The sequence below is a fragment of the Neoarius graeffei genome, chromosome 26 (genome assembly GCF_027579695.1).
Source record: "Neoarius graeffei isolate fNeoGra1 chromosome 26, fNeoGra1.pri, whole genome shotgun sequence".
NCBI lineage: Eukaryota > Metazoa > Chordata > Actinopteri > Siluriformes > Ariidae > Neoarius > Neoarius graeffei.
This window is the reverse complement of record NC_083594.1, coordinates 38,538,320-38,562,038: the sequence shown is the minus strand read 5'-3', so window position 1 is coordinate 38,562,038 and position 23,719 is coordinate 38,538,320. Positions and strand designations below refer to the sequence as shown.

General features: G+C 42.5%; 1 protein-coding gene across 1 annotated transcript in view; it reads left to right on the top strand.

The window, feature by feature from the left end:
- The window catches only part of csf1a (colony stimulating factor 1a (macrophage)), a 31,166-nt gene that overhangs the window by 5,578 nt on the left and 1,869 nt on the right, over positions 1 to 23,719 (top strand). The window contains exons 3-6 of the mRNA XM_060910960.1: positions 18,802 to 18,915; positions 19,167 to 19,229; positions 22,844 to 23,014; positions 23,430 to 23,619. Coding sequence (XP_060766943.1) covers positions 18,802 to 18,915; positions 19,167 to 19,229; positions 22,844 to 23,014; positions 23,430 to 23,619 — 538 coding nt within the window. The remainder of the gene's footprint in view (positions 1 to 18,801; positions 18,916 to 19,166; positions 19,230 to 22,843; positions 23,015 to 23,429; positions 23,620 to 23,719) is intronic.

Below are 23,719 nucleotides of genomic sequence, written 5' to 3'. Positions count from 1 at the left end.
TTTCACGTAGCATAAACCGTTCAGAAGTTATACGTCAATCAATTTTTGATGCAAAATTTTACATGCTTAAAAATTCATAACAAATCTTCTAATTGCTCAAAACAGCTCATACTTCACACGCAAATCACTCATTGGGCTTCTGACATGTTACCCAATTTCTGTGTCATTTCGCCACTGGGGGCGCTATTTTTGGGCAAAAAATCCAATCTTTCCTCAAATTTGGTCAAACTTCACGGCCACCCTCTTACTACCTCCCATGTCATGTATACCACATTTTGGGAATTTTCGTCCATGGGGGGCGCTGTTTTTGGCCGACGCAATTGCTCCAAAACGGGTTTTTGGGAAATAATTCCATAATGCTTTTCCTTCACACCACTACCTTGTGACAGTACGTTGCTGTTGTAGACGCTTATTTTTCCAACTCATAATCGCTCATGTACAGCATAGCGCCACCTTCTGACATGGGAAAAACCAAAAAATTTATTCTTCAAAAATCTATATCTCATCTTCTATTTACTCAATTGTCATCAAACTTCATACGCAAACTCTTCATAGCTCACCTGACATGTACGCCAAATTTTGTGCACTTTCGCCCCTGGGGGTGCTGGTTATGGCAGAAATGATATTGCAGCTTCTGATTTGTCAAACTTGGCAAGCAAACTCTTTACAAGACCCTTATTGGGGCGCTTGCCATGGTCGACAACGCACGAAATTTGGCTCCTTTTTCTTAGACTGCCTCCGCTACTGAGAACCAGAAGCCCAGATCCAGGCGGGCCTCAGGGCCTCTATAGCGCCCCCTAACTCGTTGTGATTTTGGCCTCCCGCATTAAGGTGCCTGGTTGCCATGTAGTTTGTAGTAGTGGCATGCCATTTGGTACGCATATGTATCTCACTAAGCCGGACAAAAATGTAATGCCAATGCATTAGCCACGCCCAACAGGAAGTGAGGTTATTTCACTTTTGTGCGAAATGCATGGCCACGAAGACGGCGCAACTCCTCCTAGACCGTTCATAGGAATGTCACCAAAATTGATACACATCATCTACAGACATGGCTGACAAAACTTACTGAAGACGTTTCACGTAGCATAAGCCGTTCAGAGGTTATACGTCAATCAATTTTCAATGCAAAATTTTACATGCTTAAAAATTCATAACAAATCTTCTAATTGTTCAAAACTGCTCATACTTCACAAGCAAATCACTCATTGGGCTTCTGACATGTTACCCAATTTCTGTGATATTTCGCCACTGGGGGCGCTATTTTTGGGCAAAACATCCAATCTTTCCTCAAATTTGGTCAAACGTCACGGCCACCCTCTTACTACCTCCCATGTCATGTATACCACATTTTGGGAATTTTCGTCCATGGGGGGCACTGTTTTTGGCCGACGCAATTGCTCCAAAACGGGTTTTTGGTAAATAATTCCATAATGCTTTTCCTTCACTCCACTACCTTGTTATAGTACGTTGCTGTTGTAGACACTTATTTTTCCAACTCATAATTGCTCATGTACAGCGTTGCGCCACCTACTGACATGGGAAAAAACAAAAAATTTATTCTTCAAAAATCTATATCTCATCTTCTATTTACTCCATTGTCTTCAAACTTCATACGCAAACTCTTAATAGCTCACCTGACATATAAGCCAAATTTTGTGCACTTTCGCGCCTGGGGGTGGTGGTTATGGCAAAAATGATATTGCAGCTTCTGATTTGTCAAACTTGGCTAGCAAACTCTTTACGGTATTTCGCGGGGATGCATGCCCCCGCCCCCCTTGGCCGCTGGCGCGAGGGCCCGTCGAGGCCGCTTGCGGCTTTAATTATTATTATTATTATTAGGGCCCGAGCACCGTCCAGTGCAAGACCCTATTGTTTTTGAAGGATTATTATTATTATATTTATTATTAGGCCCCGAGCACCGTACAGTGCGAGACCCTATTGTTGCCATGTGTCCAATTCTGTGCTTTGTCGCCATTGTGGGAGTAATGTCTCTTGCCGAGGAAGCTGTGGAAGGTCTTTCGCGGGGACGCATGCCCCCGCCCCCCTTGGCCGCTGGCGCGAGGGCCCGTCGAGGCCGCTTGCGGCTTTAATTATTCTTCTTCCGTCTTCTTCTTTATTTTTCTCCGCTGTTGGGCCATTTTCGGGGCGCTTGCCATGGGCGAAAACGCACGAAATTTGGCACCAGTTCCGAGAATTGCCACCGCTACTCAGAACCAAAAGCCCAAACTTGGCCGGGGCTCAGGGCCTCTATAGCGCCCCCTAAGTCGTTGTGATTTTGGCCTCCCGCATTACGGTGCCTGGTTGCCATATAGTTTGTAGTACTGGCATGCCATTTGGTACACATATGTATCTCACTAAGCCGGACAAAAATGTAATGCCAATGCATTAGCCACGCCCAACAGGAAGTGAGGTAATTTCACTTTTGTGCGAAATGCATGGCCATGAAGACGGCGCAACTCCTCCTAGACCGTTCATAAGAATGTCACCAAAATTGATACACATCATCTACAGACATGGCTGACAAAAGTTACTAAAGACGTTTCACGTAGGATCAACCGTTCAGAAGTTATACGTCAATCAATTTTCACTTCAAAATTTTACATGCTTAAAAATTCATAACAAATCTTCTAAATGCTCAAAACTGCTCATACTTCACACGCAGATCACTCATGGGGCTTCTGACATGTTACCCAATTTCTGTCACATTTCGCCACTGGGGGAGCTATTTTTGGGCAAAAAATCCAATCTTTCCTCAAATTTGGTCAAACTTCACGGCCACCCTCTTCCTACCTCCCATGTCATGTATACCACATTTTGGGAATTTTCCTCCATGGGGGGCGCTGTTTTTGGCCGACGCAATTGCTCCAAAACGGGTTTTTGGTAAATAATTCCATAATGCTTTTCCTTCACACCACTACCTTGTGATAGTACGTTGCTGTTGTAGACACTTATTTTTCCAAGTCATAATCGCTCATGTACAGCATAGCGCCACCTTCTGACATGGGAAAAACCAAAAAATTTATTCTTCAAAAATCTATATCTCATCTTCTATTTACTCAATTGTCATCAAACTTCATACGCCAACTCTTCATAGCTCACCTGACATGTACGCCAAATTTTGTGCACTTTCGCCCCTGGGGGTGCTGGTTATGGCAAAAATGATATTGCAGCTTCTGATTTGTCAAACTTGGCAAGCAAACTCTTTACAAGACCCTTATTGGGGCGCTTGCCATGGTCGACAACGCACAAAATTTGGCTCCTTTTTCTTAGACTGCCACCGCTACTGAGAACCAGAAGCCCAGATCCAGGCGGGCCTCAGGGCCTCTATAGCGCCCCCTAACTCGTTTGGATTTTGGCCTCCCGCATTATGGTGCCTGGATGCCATGTAGTTTGTACTAGTGGCATGCCATTTGGTAGGCATATGTATCTCACTAAGCCGGACAAAAATGTAATGCCAATGCATTAGCCACGCCCAACAGGAAGTGAGGTAATTTCACTTTTGTGCGAAATGCATGGCCACGAAGACGGCGCAACTCCTCCTTGACCGTTCATAGGAATGTCACCAAAATTGATACACATCATCTACAGACATGGCTGACAAAAGTTCCTAGATATGTTTCACGTAGCATAAACCGTTCAGAAGTTATACGTCAATCAATTTTTGATGCAAAATTTTACATGCTTAAAAATTCATAACAAATCTTCTAATTGCTCAAAACAGCTCATACTTCACACGCAAATCACTCATTGGGCTTCTGACATGTTACCCAATTTCTGTGTCATTTCGCCACTGGGGGCGCTATTTTTGGGCAAAAAATCCAATCTTTCCTCAAATTTGGTCAAACTTCACGGCCACCCTCTTCCTACCTCCCATGTCATGTATACCACATTTTGGGAATTTTCGTCCATGGGGGGCGCTGTTTTTGGCCGACGCAATTGCTCCAAAACGGGTTTTTGGTAAATAATTCCATAATGCTTTTCCTTCACGCCACTGCCTTGTGATAGTGCATTGCTGTTGTAGACACTTATTTTTCCAACTCATAATCGCTCATGTACAGCATAGCGCCACCTACTGACATGGGAAAAACCAAAAAATTTATTCTTCAAAAATCAATATCTCATCTTCTATTTTCTCAATCTTGATCAAACTTGATATGGACACTCTTAACAGGTCACCTGACATATGTCCCAAATTTTGTGAACTTTTGCCACTGGGGGCGCTGTTTTCAGGCAACAATTTATATCTCGGCTTCTGATTGGTCAAACTTGATCAAACTTGAAAAAACAACTCTTCATAGGTCCCTTGACATGTATGCCAAATTTGGTGTACTTTCACCACTGGGGGCGCTCATTGCACTGTAGCAGTTGCAGGAGAGGTGTTTACAGTCATGAGGCTCCAGGAGTATGTTGTTTTGGTTGCCTTAAACACACATGACTTGTGGGGAATGGGTGGGCAGTCGGGACCAAGTGTTGTAGCGTTACATACAGACTAATAGATGTCTAACAGAAGATAATCCTATGTAGCTGTAGCTTGGTGACTGATGAGGTAAATACATTAATTTGGTTGGGAAGCCATGGCATAAAATGTTCTGTCCATGACAACATCTCAGCGCACCGTGTACTCTGTGTCCAATTCTGTGCTTTGTCGCCATTGTGGGAGTAATGTCTCTTGCCGAAGAAGCTGTGGAAGGTCTTTCGCCGGGACGCATGCCCCCGCCCCCCTTGGCCTCTGGCGCGAGGGCCCGTCGAGGCCGCTTGCGGCTTTAATTAGGGCCCGAGCCCTATAGGGCGAAGGCCCTATTGTTCTTGTAAGAGTTCACTATTATTAGGGCCCGAGCCCTATAGGGCGAAGGCCCTATTGTTCTTGTAAGAGTTCACTATTATTATTATTCTTTATTTTTCTCCGCTGTTGGGCCATTTTCGGGGCGCTTGCCATGGGTGAAAACGCGCGAAATTTGGCGCCACTTCCGAGAATTGCCACCGCTACTCAGAACCAAAAGCCCACACTTGGCCGGGGCTCAGGGCCTCCATAGCGCCCCCTAAGTTGTTGTGATTTTGGCCTCCCGCATTAAGGTGCCTGGTTGCCATATAGTTTGTAGTAGTGGCATGCCATTTGGTATGCATATGTATCTCACTAAGCCGGACAAAAATGTAATGCCAATGCATTAGCCACGCCCAACAGGAAGTGAGGTAATTTCACTTTTGTGTGAAATGCATGGCCACGAAGACGGCGCAACTCCTCCTAGACCGTTCATAGGAATGTCACCAAAATTGATACACATCATCTAGAGACATGGCTGACAAAAGTTACTAAATACGTTTCACGTAGGATAAACCGTTCAGAAGTTATACGTCAATCAATTTTCACTTCAAAATTTTACATGCTAAAAAATTCATAACAAATCTTCTAATTGCTCAACACTGCTCATACTTCACACGCTAATCACTCATTGGGCTTCTGACATGTTACCCAATTTCTGTGATATTTCGCCACTGGGGGCGCTATTTTTGGGCAAAAAATCCAATCTTTCCTCAAATTTGGTCAAACTTCACGGCCACCCTCTTACTACCTCCCATGTCATGTATACCACATTTTGGGAATTTTCGTCCATGGGGGGCGCTGTTTTTGGCCGACGCAATTTCTCCAAAACGGGTTTTTGGTAAATTATTCCATAATGCTTTTCCTTTACACCACTACCTTGTGATAGTGCGTTGCTGTTGTGGACACTTATTTTTCCATCTCATAATCACTCATGTACAGCATAGCGCCACCTACTGACATGGGAAAAACCAAAAAATTTATTCTTCAAAAATCTATATCTCATCTTCTGTTTACTCAATTTTCATCAAACTTCATACGCAAACTCTTCATAGCTCACCTGACATGTACGCCAAATTTTGTGCACTTTCGCCCCTGGGGGTGCGGGTTATGGCAGAAATGATATTGCAGCTTCTGATTTGTCAAACTTGGCAAGCAAACTCTTTACAAGACCCTTTTTGGGGCGCTTGCCATGGTCGACATCGCAAGAAATTTGGCTCCTTTTTCTTAGACTCCCACCGCTACTGAGAACCAGAAGCCCAGATCCAGGCGGGCCTCAGGGCCTCTATAGCGCCCCCTAACTCATTGTGATTTTGGCCTCCCGCATTAAGGTGCCTGGTTGCCATGTAGTTTGTAGTAGTGGCATGCCATTTGGTACGCATATGTATCTCACTAAGCCGGACAAAAATGTAATGCCAATGCATTAGCCACGCCCAACAGGAAGTAAGGTAATTTCACTTTTGTGCGAAATGCATGGCCACGAAAACGGCGCAACTCCTCCTAGACCGTTCATAGGAATGTCACCAAAATTGATACACATCATCTACAGACATGGCTGACAAAAGTTCCTAAATACGTTTCACGTAGAATAAACCGTTCAGAAGTTATACGTCAATCAATTTTCAATGCAAAATTTTACATGCTTAAAAATTCATAACATATCTTCAAATTGCTCAAAACTGCTCATACTTCACACGCAAATCACTCATTGGGCATCTGACATGTTACCCAATTTCTGTGATATTTCGCCACTGGGGGCGCTATTTTTGGGCAAAAAATCCAATCTTTCCTCAAATTTGGTCAAACTTCACGGCCACCCTCTTACTACCTCCCATGTCATGTACACCTCATTTTGGGAATTTTTGTCCATGGGGGGCGCTGTTTTTGGCCAACGCAATTGCTCCAAAACAGGTTTTTGGTAAATAATTCCATAATGCTTCTCCTTCACACCACTACCTTGTGATAGTACGTTGCTGTTGTAGACACTTATTTTTCCAACTCATAATCGCTCATGTGCAGCATAGCACCACCTACTGACATGGGAGAAACCAAAAAATTTATTCTTCAAAAATCAATATCTCATCTTCTATTTTCTCAATCTTGATCAAACTTGATACGCACACTCTTAACAGGTCACCTGACATATGTGCCAAATTTTGTGAACTTTTGCCACTGGGGGCGCTGTTTTCAGGCAACAATTTATATCTCGGCTTCTGATTGGTCAAACTTGATCAAACTTTACAAAACAACTCTTCATAGGTCCCTTGACATGTATACCAAATTTGGTGAACTTTCACCACTGGGGGCGCTCATTGCGCTGTAGCAGTTGCAGGAGAGGTGTTTACAATCATGAGGCACCAGGAGTATGTTGTTTTGGTTGCCTTAAACACACATGACTTGGGGACCACTGGGGGCGCTCATTGCACTGTAGCAGTTGCAGGAGAGGTGTTTACAATCATGAGGCACCAGGAGTATGTTGTTTTGGTTGCCTTAAACACACATGACTTGTGGGGAATGGGTAGGCAGTCGGGAGCAAGTGTTGTAGCATAGCGCCACCTACTGACATGGGAGAAACCAAAAAAATTATTCTTCAAAAATCAATATCTCATCTTCTATTTTCTCAATCTTGATCAAACTTGATACGCACACTCTTAACAGGTCACCTGACATATGTGCCAAATTTTGTGAACTTTTGCCACTGGGGGCGCTGTTTTCAGGCAACAATTTATATCTCGGCTTCTGATTGGTCAAACTTGATCAAACTTTACAAAACAACTCTTCATAGGTCCCTTGACATGTATACCAAATTTGGTGAACTTTCACCACTGGGGGCGCTCATTGCACTGTAGCAGTTGCAGGAGAGGTGTTTACAATCATGAGGCACCAGGAGTATGTTGTTTTGGTTGCCTTAAACACACATGACTTGTGGACCACTGGGGGCGCTCATTGCACTGTAGCAGTTGCAGGAGAGGTGTTTACAATCATGAGGCACCAGGAGTATGTTGTTTTGGTTGCCTTAAACACACATGACTTGTGGGGAATGGGTAGGCAGTCGGGAGCAAGTGTTGTAGCGTTACATACAGACTAATAGATGTCTAACAGAAGACAATCCTATGTAGCTATAGCTTGGTGACTGATGAGGTAAATACATTAATTTGGTTGGGAAGCCATGGCATAAAATGTTCTGTCCATGACAACATCTCAGCGCACCGTGTACTCTGTGTCCAATTCTGTGCTTTGTCACCATTGTGGGAGTAATGTCTCTTGCCAAAGAAGCTGTGGAAGGTATTTCGCGGGGACGCATGCCCCCGCCCCCCTTGGCCGCTGGCGCGAGGGCCCGTCGAGGCCGCTTGCGGCTTTAATTATTCTTCCGTCTTCTTCTTCTTCTTCTTCCGTCTTCTTCTTCTTCTTCTTTATTTTTCTCCGCTGTTGGGCCATTTTCGGGGCACTTGCCATGGGCGAAAACGCACGAAATTTGGCGCCAGTTCCGAGAATTGCCACCGCTACTCAGAACCAGAAGCCCAAACTTGGCCGGGCCTCAGGGCCTCTATAGCGCCCCCTAAGTCGTTGTGATTTTGGCCTCCCGCATTAAGGTGCCTGGGTGCCATGTAGTTTGTAGTAGTGGCATGCCATTTGGTACGCATATGTATCTCTCTAAGCCGGACAAAAATGTAATGCCAATGCATTAGCCACGCCCAACAGGAAGTGAGGTGATTTCACTTTTGTGCGAAATGCATGGCCACGAAAACGGCGCAACTCCTCCTAGACCGTTCATAGGAATGTCACCAAAATTGATACGCATCATCTACAGACATGGCTGACAAAAGTTACTAAATACGTTTCACGTAGGATAAACCGTTCAGAAGTTATACGTCAATCAATTTTCGATGCAAAATTTTACATGCTTAAAAATTCATAACAAATCTTCTGATTGCTCAAAACTGCTCATACTTGACAGGCAAATCACTCATTGGGCTTCTGACATGTTACCCAATTTCTGTGATTTTTCGCCACTGGGGGCGCTATTTTTGGGCAAAAATTCCAATCTTTCCTCAAATTTGGTCAAACTTCACGGCCACCCTCTTACTACCTCCCATGTCATGTACACCACGTTTTGGAAACTTTCGTCCATGGGGGGCGCTGTTTTTGGCCGACGCAATTGCTCCAAAACGGGTTTTTGGTAAATAATTCCATAATGCTTTTCCTTCACACCACTACCTTGTGATAGTGCATTGCTGTTGTAGACACTTATTTTTCCAACTCATAATCGCTCGTGTACAGCATAGCGCCACCTACTGACATGGGAAAAACCAAAAAATTTATTCTTCAAAAATCTATATCTCATCTTCTATTTACTCAATTGTCATCAAACTTCATACGCAAACTCTTCATAGCTCACCTGACATCTACGCCAAATTTTGTGCACTTTCGCCCCTGGGGGTGCTGGTTATGGCAAAAATGATATTGCAGCTTCTGATTTGTCAAACTTGGCAAGCAAACTCTTTACAAGACCCTTATTGGGGCGCTTGCCATGGTCGACAACGCACGAAATTTGGCTCCTTTTTCTTAGACTGCCACTGCTACTGAGAACCAGAAGCCCAGATCCAGGGGGGCCTCAGGGCCTCTATAGCGCCCCCTAACTCGTTGTGATTTTGGCCTCCCGCATTAAGGTGCCTGGTTGCCATGTAGTTTGTAGTAGTGGCATGCCATTTGGTACGCATATGTATCTCACTAAGCCGGACAAAAATGTAATGCCAATGCATTAGCCACGCCCAACAGGAAGTGAGGTAATTTCACTTTTGTGCGAAATGCATGGCCAGGAAGACGGCGCCACTCCTCCTAGACCGTTCATAGGAATGTCACCAAAATTGATACACATCATCTACAGACATGGCTGACAAAAGGTTCTAAATAGCTTTCACGTAGCATAAACCGTTCAGAAGTTATACGTCAATCAATTTTCAATGCAAAATTTTACATGCTTAAAAATTCATAGCAAATCTTCTAATTGCTCAAAACTGCTCATACTTCACACGCAGATCACTCATTGGGCTTCTGACATGTTACCCAATTTCTGTGATATTTCGCCACTGGGGGCGCTATTTTTGGGCAAAAAATCCAATCTTTCCTCAAATTTGGTCACACTTCACGGCCACCCTCTTACTACCTCCCATGTCATGTATACCACATTTTGGGAATTTTCGTCCATGGGGGGCGCTGTTTTTGGCCGACGCAATTTCTCCAAAACGGGTTTTTGGTTAATAATTCCATAATGCTTTTCCTTCACACCACTACCTTGTGATAGTACGTTGCTGTTGTAGACACTTATTTTTCCAACTCATAATCGCTCATGTACAGCATAGCGCCACCTACTGACATGGGAAAAACCAAAAAATTTATTCTTCAAAAATCTATATCTCATCTTCTATTTACTCAATTTTCATCACACTTCATACGCAAACTCTTCATAGCTCACCTGACATATACGCCAAATTTTGTGCACTTTCGCCCCTGGGGGTGCTGGTTATGGCAGAAATGATATTGCAGCTTCTGATTTGTCAACCTTGGCAAGCAAACTCTTTACAAGACCCTTATTGGGGCGCTTGCCATGGTCGACAACGCTCGAAATTTGGCTCCTTTTTCTTAGACTGCCTCCGCTACTGAGAACCAGAAGCCCAGATCCAGGCGGGCCTCAGGGCCTCTATAGCGCCCCCTAACGTGTTGTGATTTTTGCCTCTCGCATTAAGGTGCCTGGTTGCCATGTAGTTTGTAGTAGTGGCATGCCCTTTGGTACGCATATGTATCTCACCAAGCCGGACAAAAATGTAATGCCAATGCATTAGCCACGCCCTACAGGAAGTGAGGTAATTTCACTTTTGTGCGAAATGCATGGCCACGAAGACGGCGCAACTCCTCCTAGACCGTTCATAGGAACGTCACCAAAATTGATACACATCATCTACGGACATGGCTGACAAAAGTTGCTAAATACGTTTCACATAGGGTAAACCGTTCAGAAGTTATACGTCAATCAATTTTCAATGCAGAATTTTACATGCTTAAAAGTTCATAACAAATCTTCTAATTGCTCAACACTGCTCATACTTCACACGCAAATCACTCATTGGGCTTCTGACATGTGATCCAATTTCTGTGATGTTTCGCCACTGGGGGCGCTATTTTTGGGCAAAAAATCCAATCTTTCCTCAAATTTGGTCAAACTTCACGGCCACCCTCTTACTACCTCCCATGTCATGTATACCACATTTTGGGAATTTTCCTCCATGGGGGGCGCTGTTTTTGGCCCACGCAATTGCTCCAAAACGGGTTTTTGGTAAATAATTCCATAATGCTTTTCCTTCACAGCACTACCTTGTGATTGTACGTTGCTGTTGTAGACACTTATTTTTCCAACTCATAATCGCTCATGTACAGCATAGCGCCACCTACTGACATGGGAAAAACCAAAAAATTTATTCTTCAAAAATCTATATCTCATCTTCTATTTACTCAATTGTCATCAAACTTCATACGCAAACTCTTCATAGCTCACCTGACATATACGCCAAATTTTGTGCACTTTCGCCCCTGGGGGTGCTGATTATGGCAAAAATGATATTGCAGCTTCTGATTTGTCAAACTTGGCAAGCAAACTCTTTTCAAGACCCTTATTGAGGCGCTTGCCATGGTCGACAACGCACGAAGTGCGAGACCCTATTGTTGCCATGTGTCCAATTCTGTGCTTTGTCGCCATTGTGGGAGTAATGTCTCTTGCCGCAGAAGCTGTGGAAGGTTTTTCGCAGGGACGCATGCCCCCGCCCCCCTTGGCCGCTGGCGCGAGGGCCCGTCGAGGCCGCTTGCGGCTTTAATCTTCTTCTTCTTCTTGTTCTTCTTCTTCATCACTGTCTTCTGCTGCTTGAGGCACTTTCTTACTTGGACCATCTTTGTGATGTATTCATGGATGCTCCTTGTTTCATCCTGGATTGTCCATGAAACATCCTTGTCACCTGAATGTACCTCAGGCAGTAAAATTAAAGACATAACTCCTTAAGTGCATATCAGATAAACAGTTCAGGTCAGGACCTGATAAATGCATTACGTGTTTAAACAGAGAAAGACTCCCATTTTCTCATCATGCTGCAAGAGCAAAAAACATATGAGGTTGTGCAGGTACACACTATATGAACAAAATTATGTGGATACCTGATACACCTATATGTGGATCCACATACTTTTACTGACAAGCATGGTCCGTGAAGACATGCTTTGCCAAGGTTAGAATGGAAGAACTCAAGTGGCCTGGACAGAGACCTTACCTCAACACCAATGAATATCTTTGGGATAAATTGGAAAATGCTACTAATGCACTTGTAGCTGAATGAACACAAATCCCCACAGCCATGGTCCAGAAGTCAATGGAGTGGTCCATGGAGTCTATCATGTTGCAGTTGTGTCAGTTGTGTTAGTCTAGACTCAATTTTCATACTCAGGTCAGTGGATGCAGTTGTCATGACTGGTAGTGGGGTGTCATCTAGCTCTCCTCTACTGGGGTCACACCCTGCTCCTCAGTTGTGTCCCATTCTGTTGAAGCCTCTCAATCAACCCAGCTTTGATAGTAGCTTCCTTCTATTGATGTGAGAGCACTGAGCTACAAGTTGCTTCTTGGTCAGTGTGGATGTTGTTCTTTTGCTCATCTATATATAGGCTGTCCATCGTAAACGATGATGACTATGATTTTTGGGAATTTATGTGGAGCAATAACGTGCGTGGGCTGCAAGGCCAGCTTTAGATCTGCATAGTTTCCCACAGAACGGGCATTCATGAGCTGTATCTGTCCACTTGCTATGTCTAACTGCATGTGCTCTGAGATATCTTGCCTTTCTATCCTTTTCAACTGAGCTCTTGGCCTGATGTATGGTTGCTCGCCATTTAGATCTATCAAGAGCATTTTCTGTCCATGTGGAGTCATTTATAGAGCACATCTTCATGTTGCGCTTTAGTGTATCTTTGTATCTTAGCTTTTGGCCACCGCGGTTCCTCCTGCCATAGCTTAGTTCTCCATAAAAGATGGTTTTTGGGAGACGGGTGTCAGGCATTCTCTCTAGATGTCCAGCCCACCTGAGCTGTGTGGCCGCAATAAGAGCTTCAACACTTTCTGTGTTGGCTCGTTCAATGACTTCCACATCTGGCACTCTGTCCTTCCAAGATATATCTTCAGTAGCTGTCATAGATGTCGGAGTTGTGTGGCTGTGAGTTTCTTGATGTGTCTGCGGTACAGGGTCATACAGTCTGTACCATATAGCAGAGATGGTAGAACCACTGTGTTGTAAACATTTATCTTTGTGACAAGTCTAATGTCATGTCTAGACCAAAGCTTTTTCTTGAGTGCTCCAAAAGCCTTGGAAGCTGCTTGGATCCGTCTATCAACTTCTGTGTCTGATGAGTTGTTGTTAGTCACTGCACTTCCCAGGTATGTGAAACAATTTGTAGATTTGAGTGGTTCACCCTGGACTTTGATATTAGGTGGAACACTTTCTTTATTTTGAGGAGGAGGTTGAAAGAGCAGTTCTGTCTTGGAGATATTAATCTTGAGCCCAAAAAGATCTGCAGCATTTGCAAAAGCATTCACAATTTTTTGCATTGCAATAGGATCATTTGCTAACAGAGCTGAATCATCTGCATAAAGAAGCTCTCGGATGCAGATCTCTCTGATTTTTGTTTTTGCTCGGAGTCTTGCCAGGTTGAATGGGTTCCCATCTGTTCGAGTGCGTAAATAAATGCCATCAAGACCAGTGGGCATTATTTCCAAAACAGCTGATAGGAACATTGTGAAGAGGGTTGGTGCAAGGACGCAGCCTTGTTTTACCCCATGATTGACTTTGAAAGGTTCACTGAAGTTACCACCTACTGTTACTCTTCCCTCCATGCCATCGTGAAATAATTGGATGATCTTAATGATTTTCTGAGGACAGCCATAGGCCTGCAGAACTTTCCAGAGTGTTGCTCTATCAACAGTGTCAAGAGCCTTTGAGAAGTCGACAAATACAATATACAAGGGTTGCTGTTGTTCTATTGCCTTTTCTTGCAGTTGACGAAGTGAAAAAATCATGTCAGTTGTAGATCTGCCGGCTCTGAAGCCACACTGACTCTCAGGTAGGGTGTTTTCTGATATACGCTTCAGTCTGTTGAGGATGATCTTGGCAAATATTTTAGCTGTGACTGACAGAAGAGATATACCCCGGTGGTTTCCACAGTCACTTCTTTCTCCTTTCTGTTTGTATATTGTTACAATTACAGCATCTTTGAAATCTTGTGGAAGACAGGATCTTTCAAAACAGGTGTTGAAGAGGTCAAGCAACACAGCCTTTAGCTTTTCACCCCCATGCTTCAGTACTTCAGCTGGAATACCATCCTGTCCCAGTGATTTACCACTTTTGGTGCTTTTCAGTGCTTTCTCCAGTTCATCCATGGTAATTGGGTCACATAGATCATCACGCACCGGGCGTTTGGTCAATCCATCACACACATTTGGTTTTGCTGATGCTTGTTGGTTGAGGAGGGTACAAAAGTGCTCCTTCCATCATTCAGTAATTTCACCTTTGTCTGTATAAATTTTGCTACCATCTGCAGATTTCACAGGAACAACTGTATTTGTTTTTGGACCATAGATGGCTCTCAACGCAGAAAAAAGTCCTTTAGTATCATTTCTATCAGCCATGCCTTGCATCTCCTCTGCCAGCTTTGACCACCAGTCATCTTTTAGTCTATGAATTTCCTTCTGCACTTTGGCTTTCACAACCTTGAAGTCAGCTTTACTCTTTTCCGAGTTCACGTTCAGGTGTTTTTTAAAAAGCACATCTTTTTCATTTAATAGCTTTTGGATTGATTCTTCATTATCCCTAAACCAGTCAGGGGATTTTCTTTTCGGGTATCCTAGCAAATCCTCTGATACTTGGCATATTATGTTCTTAAGTTGTTTCCATTGCATTTCGACATCATCACCTTGAGAGATCATGGTGTTTTCTACAAGTGCGCTTGTAATCCCATCTGCTAGTCTAGATTGATGTTCTGGATTGGAGAGCTTGGTACAATTTAGTCTTCTAGGGAATTTACTAGCTGTTTTATGTCTCTTGCAGAGGATCTTGAATTTGAGCTGAGATCTTACTAAAAAGTGGTTTGTCGAGCATTCAGCGCCTCGCAATGCCTTGGTGCAAAGCACATCTGAGAGATTTGATCTTCGAGTTAATACATAGTCTAAGAGATGGGGATGTTTGGATCTTGGATGTGACCAGGTGAAGTAGTTCTTATCTGGTTGTTTGAAGAAGGTGTTAGTAATGCATAGATCAAGTTCAGTACAAATATTTAAGAGCAGTTCTCCATTTTGGTTTTTATTTTCTTTGCCGAATTTACCAGTGACTTCTGGATATGTCACATAGTCACACCCAATACGTGCATTGAAGTCACCAAGTACCAGGAGTTTATCTTCCTTTGGGACTTTTTCTAAACAGTTCTTCAGTTCTTGATAGAAACTTTCTTTGTCTTCATCAGAGTAGGACATGGTAGGGGCATAGATGCAGAAAAGAGTCAGATGCCGAGACTTTCCAATGTGAAGATGTAAGCTTATAAGTCTCTCTGAGAAACCTGTCGGTAATTTGGGCAGACTTTTTGCAAGGTTGTTATGAACTGCAAAGGCTACGCCTGCATCACGTCGACCTGATGTTTTCCCAATCCAGTAAAAAGTGTAGTGTCTTTCCTGGAGTTGTCCTTCTCCTTCCATTCTTGTTTCTTGTAGAGCAGCAATGTCGATGTTGTATTTGCTGAGTTCAATGTCGATCAGTGCAGATCTCCTTTCTGGTCTAGTGTCGTTGTCCAACATTGTTCTGACATTCCATGTTGCCACAGTAAATTTGTTCTTTTGTTTCCTCTCGCTGTGATGAAGGCCTGCTGACTGCGAGTTGCCAGCCAGGTTAAAACCTGAGCAAGCTTTGTTTACCCACACCTTTTCTAGGGGCTTCCCCAGTTGGGGTAGGCAGTGCTGTCCCTGAAAAGGGCTGCCTAGGCACTCATATAGCTGCCAATATTTGCCTTTGCTCAGGGTTGACAAAGTAACAACCATCTAACATGAGTCGCCTGTGTGCAGAGGCTTCGCTAGTAGCTACCAGCTTCTCAGGCCTGCTACCGTCACAAGACTTTCTATTTGGGAAGGTACTTCCTCGTAAGCATCCCAAATCATGCCTTGCACGGTAAAAAGGCCTTCGGTGTCGTGCCCCCACCGAGAAGCCTCTCTGGACCACAGTATCTGACCCTAAGTGGTACACAAACGTGCAACAAACCTAGGAGATAAAGAGGTTGCCCCTCAGTGACTACTAACTAGTCAGTGCTGCCATTCATTGGCCAACCAGTGGCTCTTCTGTATGCCAGCTGATGCCTCTGCCATTGACCCAATATAGGTTCATCTGCCTTTGGCATCTACCAGTGCCCTGCTGCCAGCGCTTTGACCTATAACCCTAGGTAGGAAGGCAAGAGGGTACTATCACTTGCCCAAGGTGAACCCTCAGGACTAGTGGAGGGAAGGAGTCGTCCTACTTCTCCATTCTAGACCGGCTCCAAGCAAGGTCTAGCCACCGCCCACTCTCATCTATAGAGTGTCTTGCAAAAGTATTCATCCCCCTCAGTGTTTGTCTTGTTTTGTTGCATTGCAAGCTAGAATTAATTGGATTTTTGGGGGGTGAGCACCATTTGATTTACACAACATGCCTACAACTTTAAAGGTGAAAATTGTTGTTTTACTGTGACATAAAAATTATTAAGATGAAAAAACAGAAATCTGGGGTGTGCATAAGTATTCACCCCCAAGTCAATACTTTGTAGAGCCATCTTTTTCTACAATTACAGCTGCAAGTTTCTTGGTGTATGTCTGTATTAGCTTCACACATCTAGCCACTGGGATTTTTGTCCATTCCTCAAGGCAAAACTGCTCCAACTCCTTCAAATTAGATGAGTTGTGTTGGTGTACAGCAATCTTCAAGTTATGCAACAGATTCTCAATTGGATTGAGGTCTCGGCTTTGACTAGGCCATTCCAAGACATTTAAATGTTTCCCTTTAAACCTCTCCAGTGTAGCTTTAGCAGTATGTTTAGGGTCATTGTCCTGCTGGAACGTGAACCTTCGTCCCAGTATCAAACCTCTGGCTGACTCAAACAGGTTTTCCTCCAGAACTGCCCTGTATTTAGTGCCATCCATCTTTCCTTCAGTTCTGACCAGCTTTCCTGTCCCTGCAGATGAAAAATATCCCCACAGCATGATGCTGCCACCACCATGCTCCACTGTAGGAATGGTGTTCTCAGGGTGTTGGGTTTGTGCCACACATGGCATTTCCCATGATGGCCAAAAAGTTCAATGTTACTCTCATTTGACCAGAGGACCTTCTTCCATGTGGTTGGGGAGTCTGCCACATGCTGCTGGGCAAACTCCAAATGTGTTTTCTTCAGCAATTACTTTTTTTCTGGCCACTTTACCATAAAGCCCCACTCTGTGGAGTGTATGGCTTAAAGTGGTCCTATGGACACATACTCCCATCTCCACTGTGGATCTTTGCAGCTCCCTCAGCGTTACCATTGGTGTCTTTGTTGCATCCTTGATTAATGTTCTCCTTGCCCGGTCTGTGAGTTTTGGTGGGCGTCCTTCTCTTGTCAGGTTTGTAGTGGTGCCATATTCTTGCCATTTTGCTATAATGGATTTAATGGTGCCCCCTGGGATAGTCAAAGTTTGGCATATTTTTTATGACCCAACCCTGATCTATACTTCTCCACAACTTTGTCTCTGACCTGTTTGGAGTGCTTCTTGGTTTTTATGTTGTAGTAGTGTAGCAGAGTCAGGGTCCTTCCAGAACAGGTTGATTGATACAGACATCATGTGACAGATCATGTGACACTTTGATTGCACACAGGTGGATCTTAATCAACTAATTATGTGACTTATGAAGTGAATTGGTTGGACCAACTCTTATTAGATTAGATTAGATTAGATTAGATTAGATTAGATTAGATTAGATTAGATTCACTTTATTCATCTCACATTGGGGAAATCCACATGTTACAGTAGCAAGAAAATGTCAAACAGATGACAAATAAAACTGAAATAAAAATTAGACAAATGAAGGATTAAATACAAAGGGCTATTTGCATTATCTACCGTGAAAAAGTATAGAAAAATTGCCTTATTGAGAGGCTCGGAAAAATTGCACATTATTGAGGGGTTTCATATGAAAGGGGGTGAATAACTATGCACAATCCAGATTTCTGTTTTTTCATCTTAATTATTTTTGTGTCACAATAAAATGACAATTTGCACTTTTAAAGTGGTAGGCATGTTGTGTAAATCAAATGGTGCTAATCCTCCAAAAATCCATTTTAATTCCAGCTTGTAATACAACAAAACATGACAAACACCAAGGGGGATGAATACTTTTGCAAGACACTGTAGTTCCCACATACATGTAACCCCTCTCTTTGGGCCTGCTGTTATTGTTGCATTCCCTCAATTCTGTATTCTCAGTTCTTGAACATGCACATCTATACATAAGCATATCCTGGTCCCCCAACATCTGATGCAGCCCTTGTTACTCCAGGCGATGTCCAAGCTGGTATGGCTTTTTAGTCATATTTCTCCATCATATTCAGAGATAGGCTTGTGTAGCATTGGGGTCTAAGCCTGCGGACCCTTACTGGAGGCTTGCCCTGACTGGTGAACTCCTGACCTGCTGTTCCAAAGGTGGCAACACTACCACTAAACCATCCAGCTGCATATACGTATATTATCAGTACATAACAAACATGCTGCTAGTTGGTCTTCCACTATATGTGTGTGTGTGTGTGTGTGTGTGTGTGTGTGTGTGTGTGTGTGTATAAAAGTATATATTGCAATGTTGTTTTTTTCTAACGAAAGTAAAAACCCCTGTTTTAATATGTAACTGAAGATAAGGCATCTGTGCTCCTGCCTTGTCCTGTGCTTGCACTTGGCCTCTGGTGCTGTACCTGGTCCATGTGAACATTCTATGACTGAGGAACATCTCCTGACTTTAAGAAAACTGGTAAGGCTTTTATATAATCTTATTTAACATTGCCTAATTTTGAGGAAATGTTAAAATGTTTTATATCTTTCAGGACCAACATTTATTTTCAAATTCAAAAAATAGTGTGTAATTAAAATGGATCATTTGTAATTAAATGAATGTGGAACTAAGCTGTCTTGGATACTGATCTTGTGAGAAACTGAGAATGTGTGCTGTAGCCAGTAAATTAAACTCATATTTAAACATTTGTTCTAATATTTCAATTTCAGATTATAAACCAAGTCCAAAATGGCTGCTCGATAACCTATAGTTTCACTGAACGCCAAAACCTGGTATGCATGTCATGTTTATATTTTATACAATGTGAAATAGAACAGAATATATCCTATTATTATATATCATGTTATAGGAAGCAAAAGGTGCCTCTACAAAGTATTGACTTTGAGGGGGTGAATACTTATGCACACTCCAGATTTCTGTTTTTTCATCTTAATTATTGTTTGTGTCACAATAAAACAACAATTTTCACCTTTAAAGTGGTAGGCATGTTGTGTAAATCAAATGGTGCTAACCCCCCAAAAATGCATTTTAATTCCAGCTTGTGATGTGACAAAACAGGACAAACACCAAGGGGGATGAATACTTTTGCAAGACACTGTAGCTGTGGTAGCAAATTGTATCCTCAGCTGGAAAAACAACATCAGAATTTGAACAACTCCTCCTCATTCAAGAGCAGGACCAACATTTAGAGCAATTTTAATCCTCAACTAATCATGGTAGCACTATTTAGGAATGCTGTCTATTATCTGACAATATGCATCATGATGATGTCATACCCTGCCAGTTTTGATATCCTCTGAAGAAACCCTTTTGAAAGAAGAACAACAGAAGGTTATATATGTAACTATAGTACTATGACTGTGTGGAAGAATTCCAAGTCACTTTGTTCATTCAAGGGAATAATAGTGGTAACCAAAGGGGAAGGGGGAAATGACTTAGCAGGGTCCTTTCATAGGCTATAGAAGATTGCTATTAATGCTCAACAAGGAAGCACACAGAAATAGGCCAATAAATGTAACTGCACTGGTGTCCTCTCCTTAGTCATATATTCCTGGCTACATATGTAAATTTCCATTTGCCCGAGGCTGAAAATGCATCCTCAACCTTCTTCTTCATCTCTTACCACAACCAACTCTGTTACATTAGTGCCTCATTCAATGCTGGCACTGCTGTTTTTTGTTTATTTGTTCAGTATGACAGGGTTGCCATGCTTGCCATACTTCAAAACAATCCCAATGCTTAAAATCTGCCTGTTTTTAAATCCTTTTAAAAGGCTCACAGTATAGTCTATCATATAAAAAATGTAATATTTAAAAGGAATTACATGCAATGTACAACCCCGAGTCCAAAAAATTTGGGATGCTATGTAAAATGTAAATAAACAAAATGTATGATTTGCAATTCTTGGAAACCCTATATTTCATTGAAAATTGTACACTGACTACATATCAAATGTTGAAACTGAGAAATCTTACTGTTTTTTTGAAAAATTTGTGCTCATTTTGAATTTAACATGAGTAATGTTTCAAAAAGTTGGAAGGGGCAACAAAAGACTGGGAAAGTTGTGTAATGTTTAAAAAAACCCTAATTTTCTTAATTAAAAACAGGTCAATAACATGATTGCATATAAAAGGAGCATACGGTACAAGAGGGGCTGAGTTTCTGAGAAGTAAAGAAGGGGAGGAGTTCACCACTGTGTGAAAGACTGCATGGGCAAATCATGCAACAAGTTAAGAATAATGTTCCTCAATGTAAAATTGCAAAGAATTTGGGGATTACATGTACCTGTACATGTACATGTACATCTGTGGTACATAACATGATTAAAAGTTTCAGAGAATCTGGAGAAATCTATACATGCAAAGGACAAGACTCTTCATTAAAAACAGACAAGATTCTGTACTGGCAATCGCTGCATGAGCTCAGGAACACTTCCGAAAACGATAATCTATGAACAAAGTTCATCACTGCATGTACAAATGTAAGTTAAAACTATCTGACGATAGTTCTACAAACACAATCTTCTACAAACACAACATCCCTGGATACTTCAGACCCAGTAACACTATGAGGCAGAAATTGGTCCACCTTAAGGACAGAATACCCAGACACAAACAGGACAACATATTGTATGCAATTCATTGCACAGACCTGTACATTGGAGAAACAAAACAACCGCTTCACAAGTGCATAGCTCAACACAGGAGAGCCAGTTCCTCAGGCCAGGAACTTCATCTCAATAACAAAGGACACTTGTTTCAGGACTGCAATGTATGCATTTTAGCCAGAGAAGACTGGTGGTTTGAAAGAGGAGTAAAAGAAGCCATATTTGTCAATCTGGAATGACCATCGCTCAACAGAGGAGGTGGTCTGAGACACCACTTATCAGCCACCTACAATGCAGTCCTTGGCACCCTTCCTAGAAAACCGAATACACATCCACACTAATGCCGCTTTTCCACTACCAACTCGGCTGAGTTGGGCTAAGCCGTGCCGTGCTGAGTTGGGCTGAGTCGAGCTGAGTGGGGCTGTTGGAGTTGCATTTCGACTACAACCGCGCTGAACCGTGCTGGCTGGAAGTGGGTGGACACATTGGGTGGAGTTAGCGAAAGTGGGTGGACGTCAGGTGATGTCGTTAGGCGGCGCAAACAGTGACATCAGTGATCTTTTAAGCGGTAGTCTCACGACCCGGATAGTAAACAATAAACATGGAGGACATGGAGTCGTTAGTGTTGCTGGTCTTGGTGCTGTGGCTTGTTGTCACCGACAACGCCAACAGATACTGGCAAGAGCGTATAGATGAGGCGAGGCGCATAAGGCTTCAGAAATTCTTGTAATTCATAATTATTATTCTTCCGGGTTTACGGTGTTTACAGATCCCAGCGTGCTCGCGGGGCGTGTGTGGGCATGTGAGGACACTCCTCCTCACCAATCAGTGCACAGGGGAGTGTCTCCTCACGCCCCTAGCCCCACTCGGCTCGGTTTGGCTCGCTTCAGCCCTACTCCAAAACAGTGCGAGTTTTGGGTGCTAAGCAGGGCTGAAGCGAGCTGAGTCGTGCTGCTCTAAGGTAGTCGAAACGCGAGCCGTGTTGGGCTGAAGTGAGCTGAAGCGAGCTGAAGTGAGCTGAAAAAGGGTAGTGGAAAAGGGCCATAAGACACAGCTGACTTCAGTGACTCACATGATGGCAGAGAGAGCCAACGACCCACAGATCACCCTAACAACCCTCTAGGCTGCTGACACCATTCACACCCAGCCTCCAGTGACCCTAACACCTACAGGATGACTGAGAGGGTCAATGACCCATGTGACCTCAATGACTCTCCTTAAGGTTGCCTTTGGTCCACTAGAGGATAAATACCTGGAACTCCCCACTAGTCAGACAGAACTGAAGAAGCCTTTTGGATGAGAGGTGAAACATCTTCAAAGATTTCAAGCAAGTCCAGTTGCCTTCTTTAGCACCTACAGTTTACAATGATCTGGATGATTGAGAACCTTCACAGACATGTTCAAACAACAATACAATTTCTCAGTTTCAACATCTGATATGTTGTCTTTGTACTATTTTCATGAAATATAGGGTTTCCATGATTTGCAAATCATCACATTCTATTTTTATTTACATTTACACAGTGTCCCAACAATTTTTTTTTTAAATTGGGGTTGTATAATAAAAAAACAAAAAAAGTTACCAGCATTAGTGTTTGAACTAAGAAGGAAATTCCATAGTGGAGCCTGAAATCCTTCAAAGATATATTAAAGGGTGAAGTAAAAAAATCATGGATTATAAGATTTTGTTAACCATTAATACAGCAGACTGGTGAACATTAAAAGGTAGTGAGTAAAAAATAATAAAATCTTTTGTGTGTTTTTATTTTATCTTTGCAGAGCGAAGTCTGTTACATTAAAGCCGCATTCCCTCATATTCTGGACCTTTTGAATACATACTTCACATATGAAAAGGGTTCTGATAACTATCGCTACACAAGCTCAATAAAGGACTTGATCTACAACATATATTCCCAGAAATGCATTCCTCCTATCAATGAAGAGCTTGAGGTAAAATTTAAATTTTAATATTTAAAAGTCTTTCTGAATATTTAATTGTAAGATAACTGTCTTAACATAAATTTTAGTTGAGAGGATCATCCAGAGATTTATATCCAGGGGTCATTCAGAAACTTTATACTTTACACTTTCCTATGTGCCCACTGCCAAATAATATTATATTTATTAAATTACCTAAATTAGATGAAGTATGAAACTTGTCACCTTACTCAGTCACACCTGAGTCGGAGCACTGAATATAGAAATATAGAAAATTCTAAATATAGAAAAAATATAAATATAGACTAAATATAGAAAATTTTAAAGGGTTCACAAACTTTCAAGCACCACTGTATGAATGTAACCAAAGCATTTGGTGCCTTTCCAGGTTAACTATAACTGCATTTTTCTTTTGTACTCTACTCAGGAAAGTCCAGTGAAGTTTGCAAGACTGTACATGTCTTTGCCCAGGGAGGGTCTACAAAAAACAGAGGAGGTATTTCAGATGTACAAAAGGCTGATAAGTAAGAATGATAAACCTGTAGACTGGAACTGTGAGGATGAGTATGCAAATACCTTTCCAGAATTGACCACTGCACTTGACACCCAAATGACAGGTAATGCAGATAAGCAAAACAATCCAAATACTTGATTGGTAGACAGGCTGCATTGTGTTAGTTTATGATATCAGATGAAATAAATAAACACTTGCTTGTT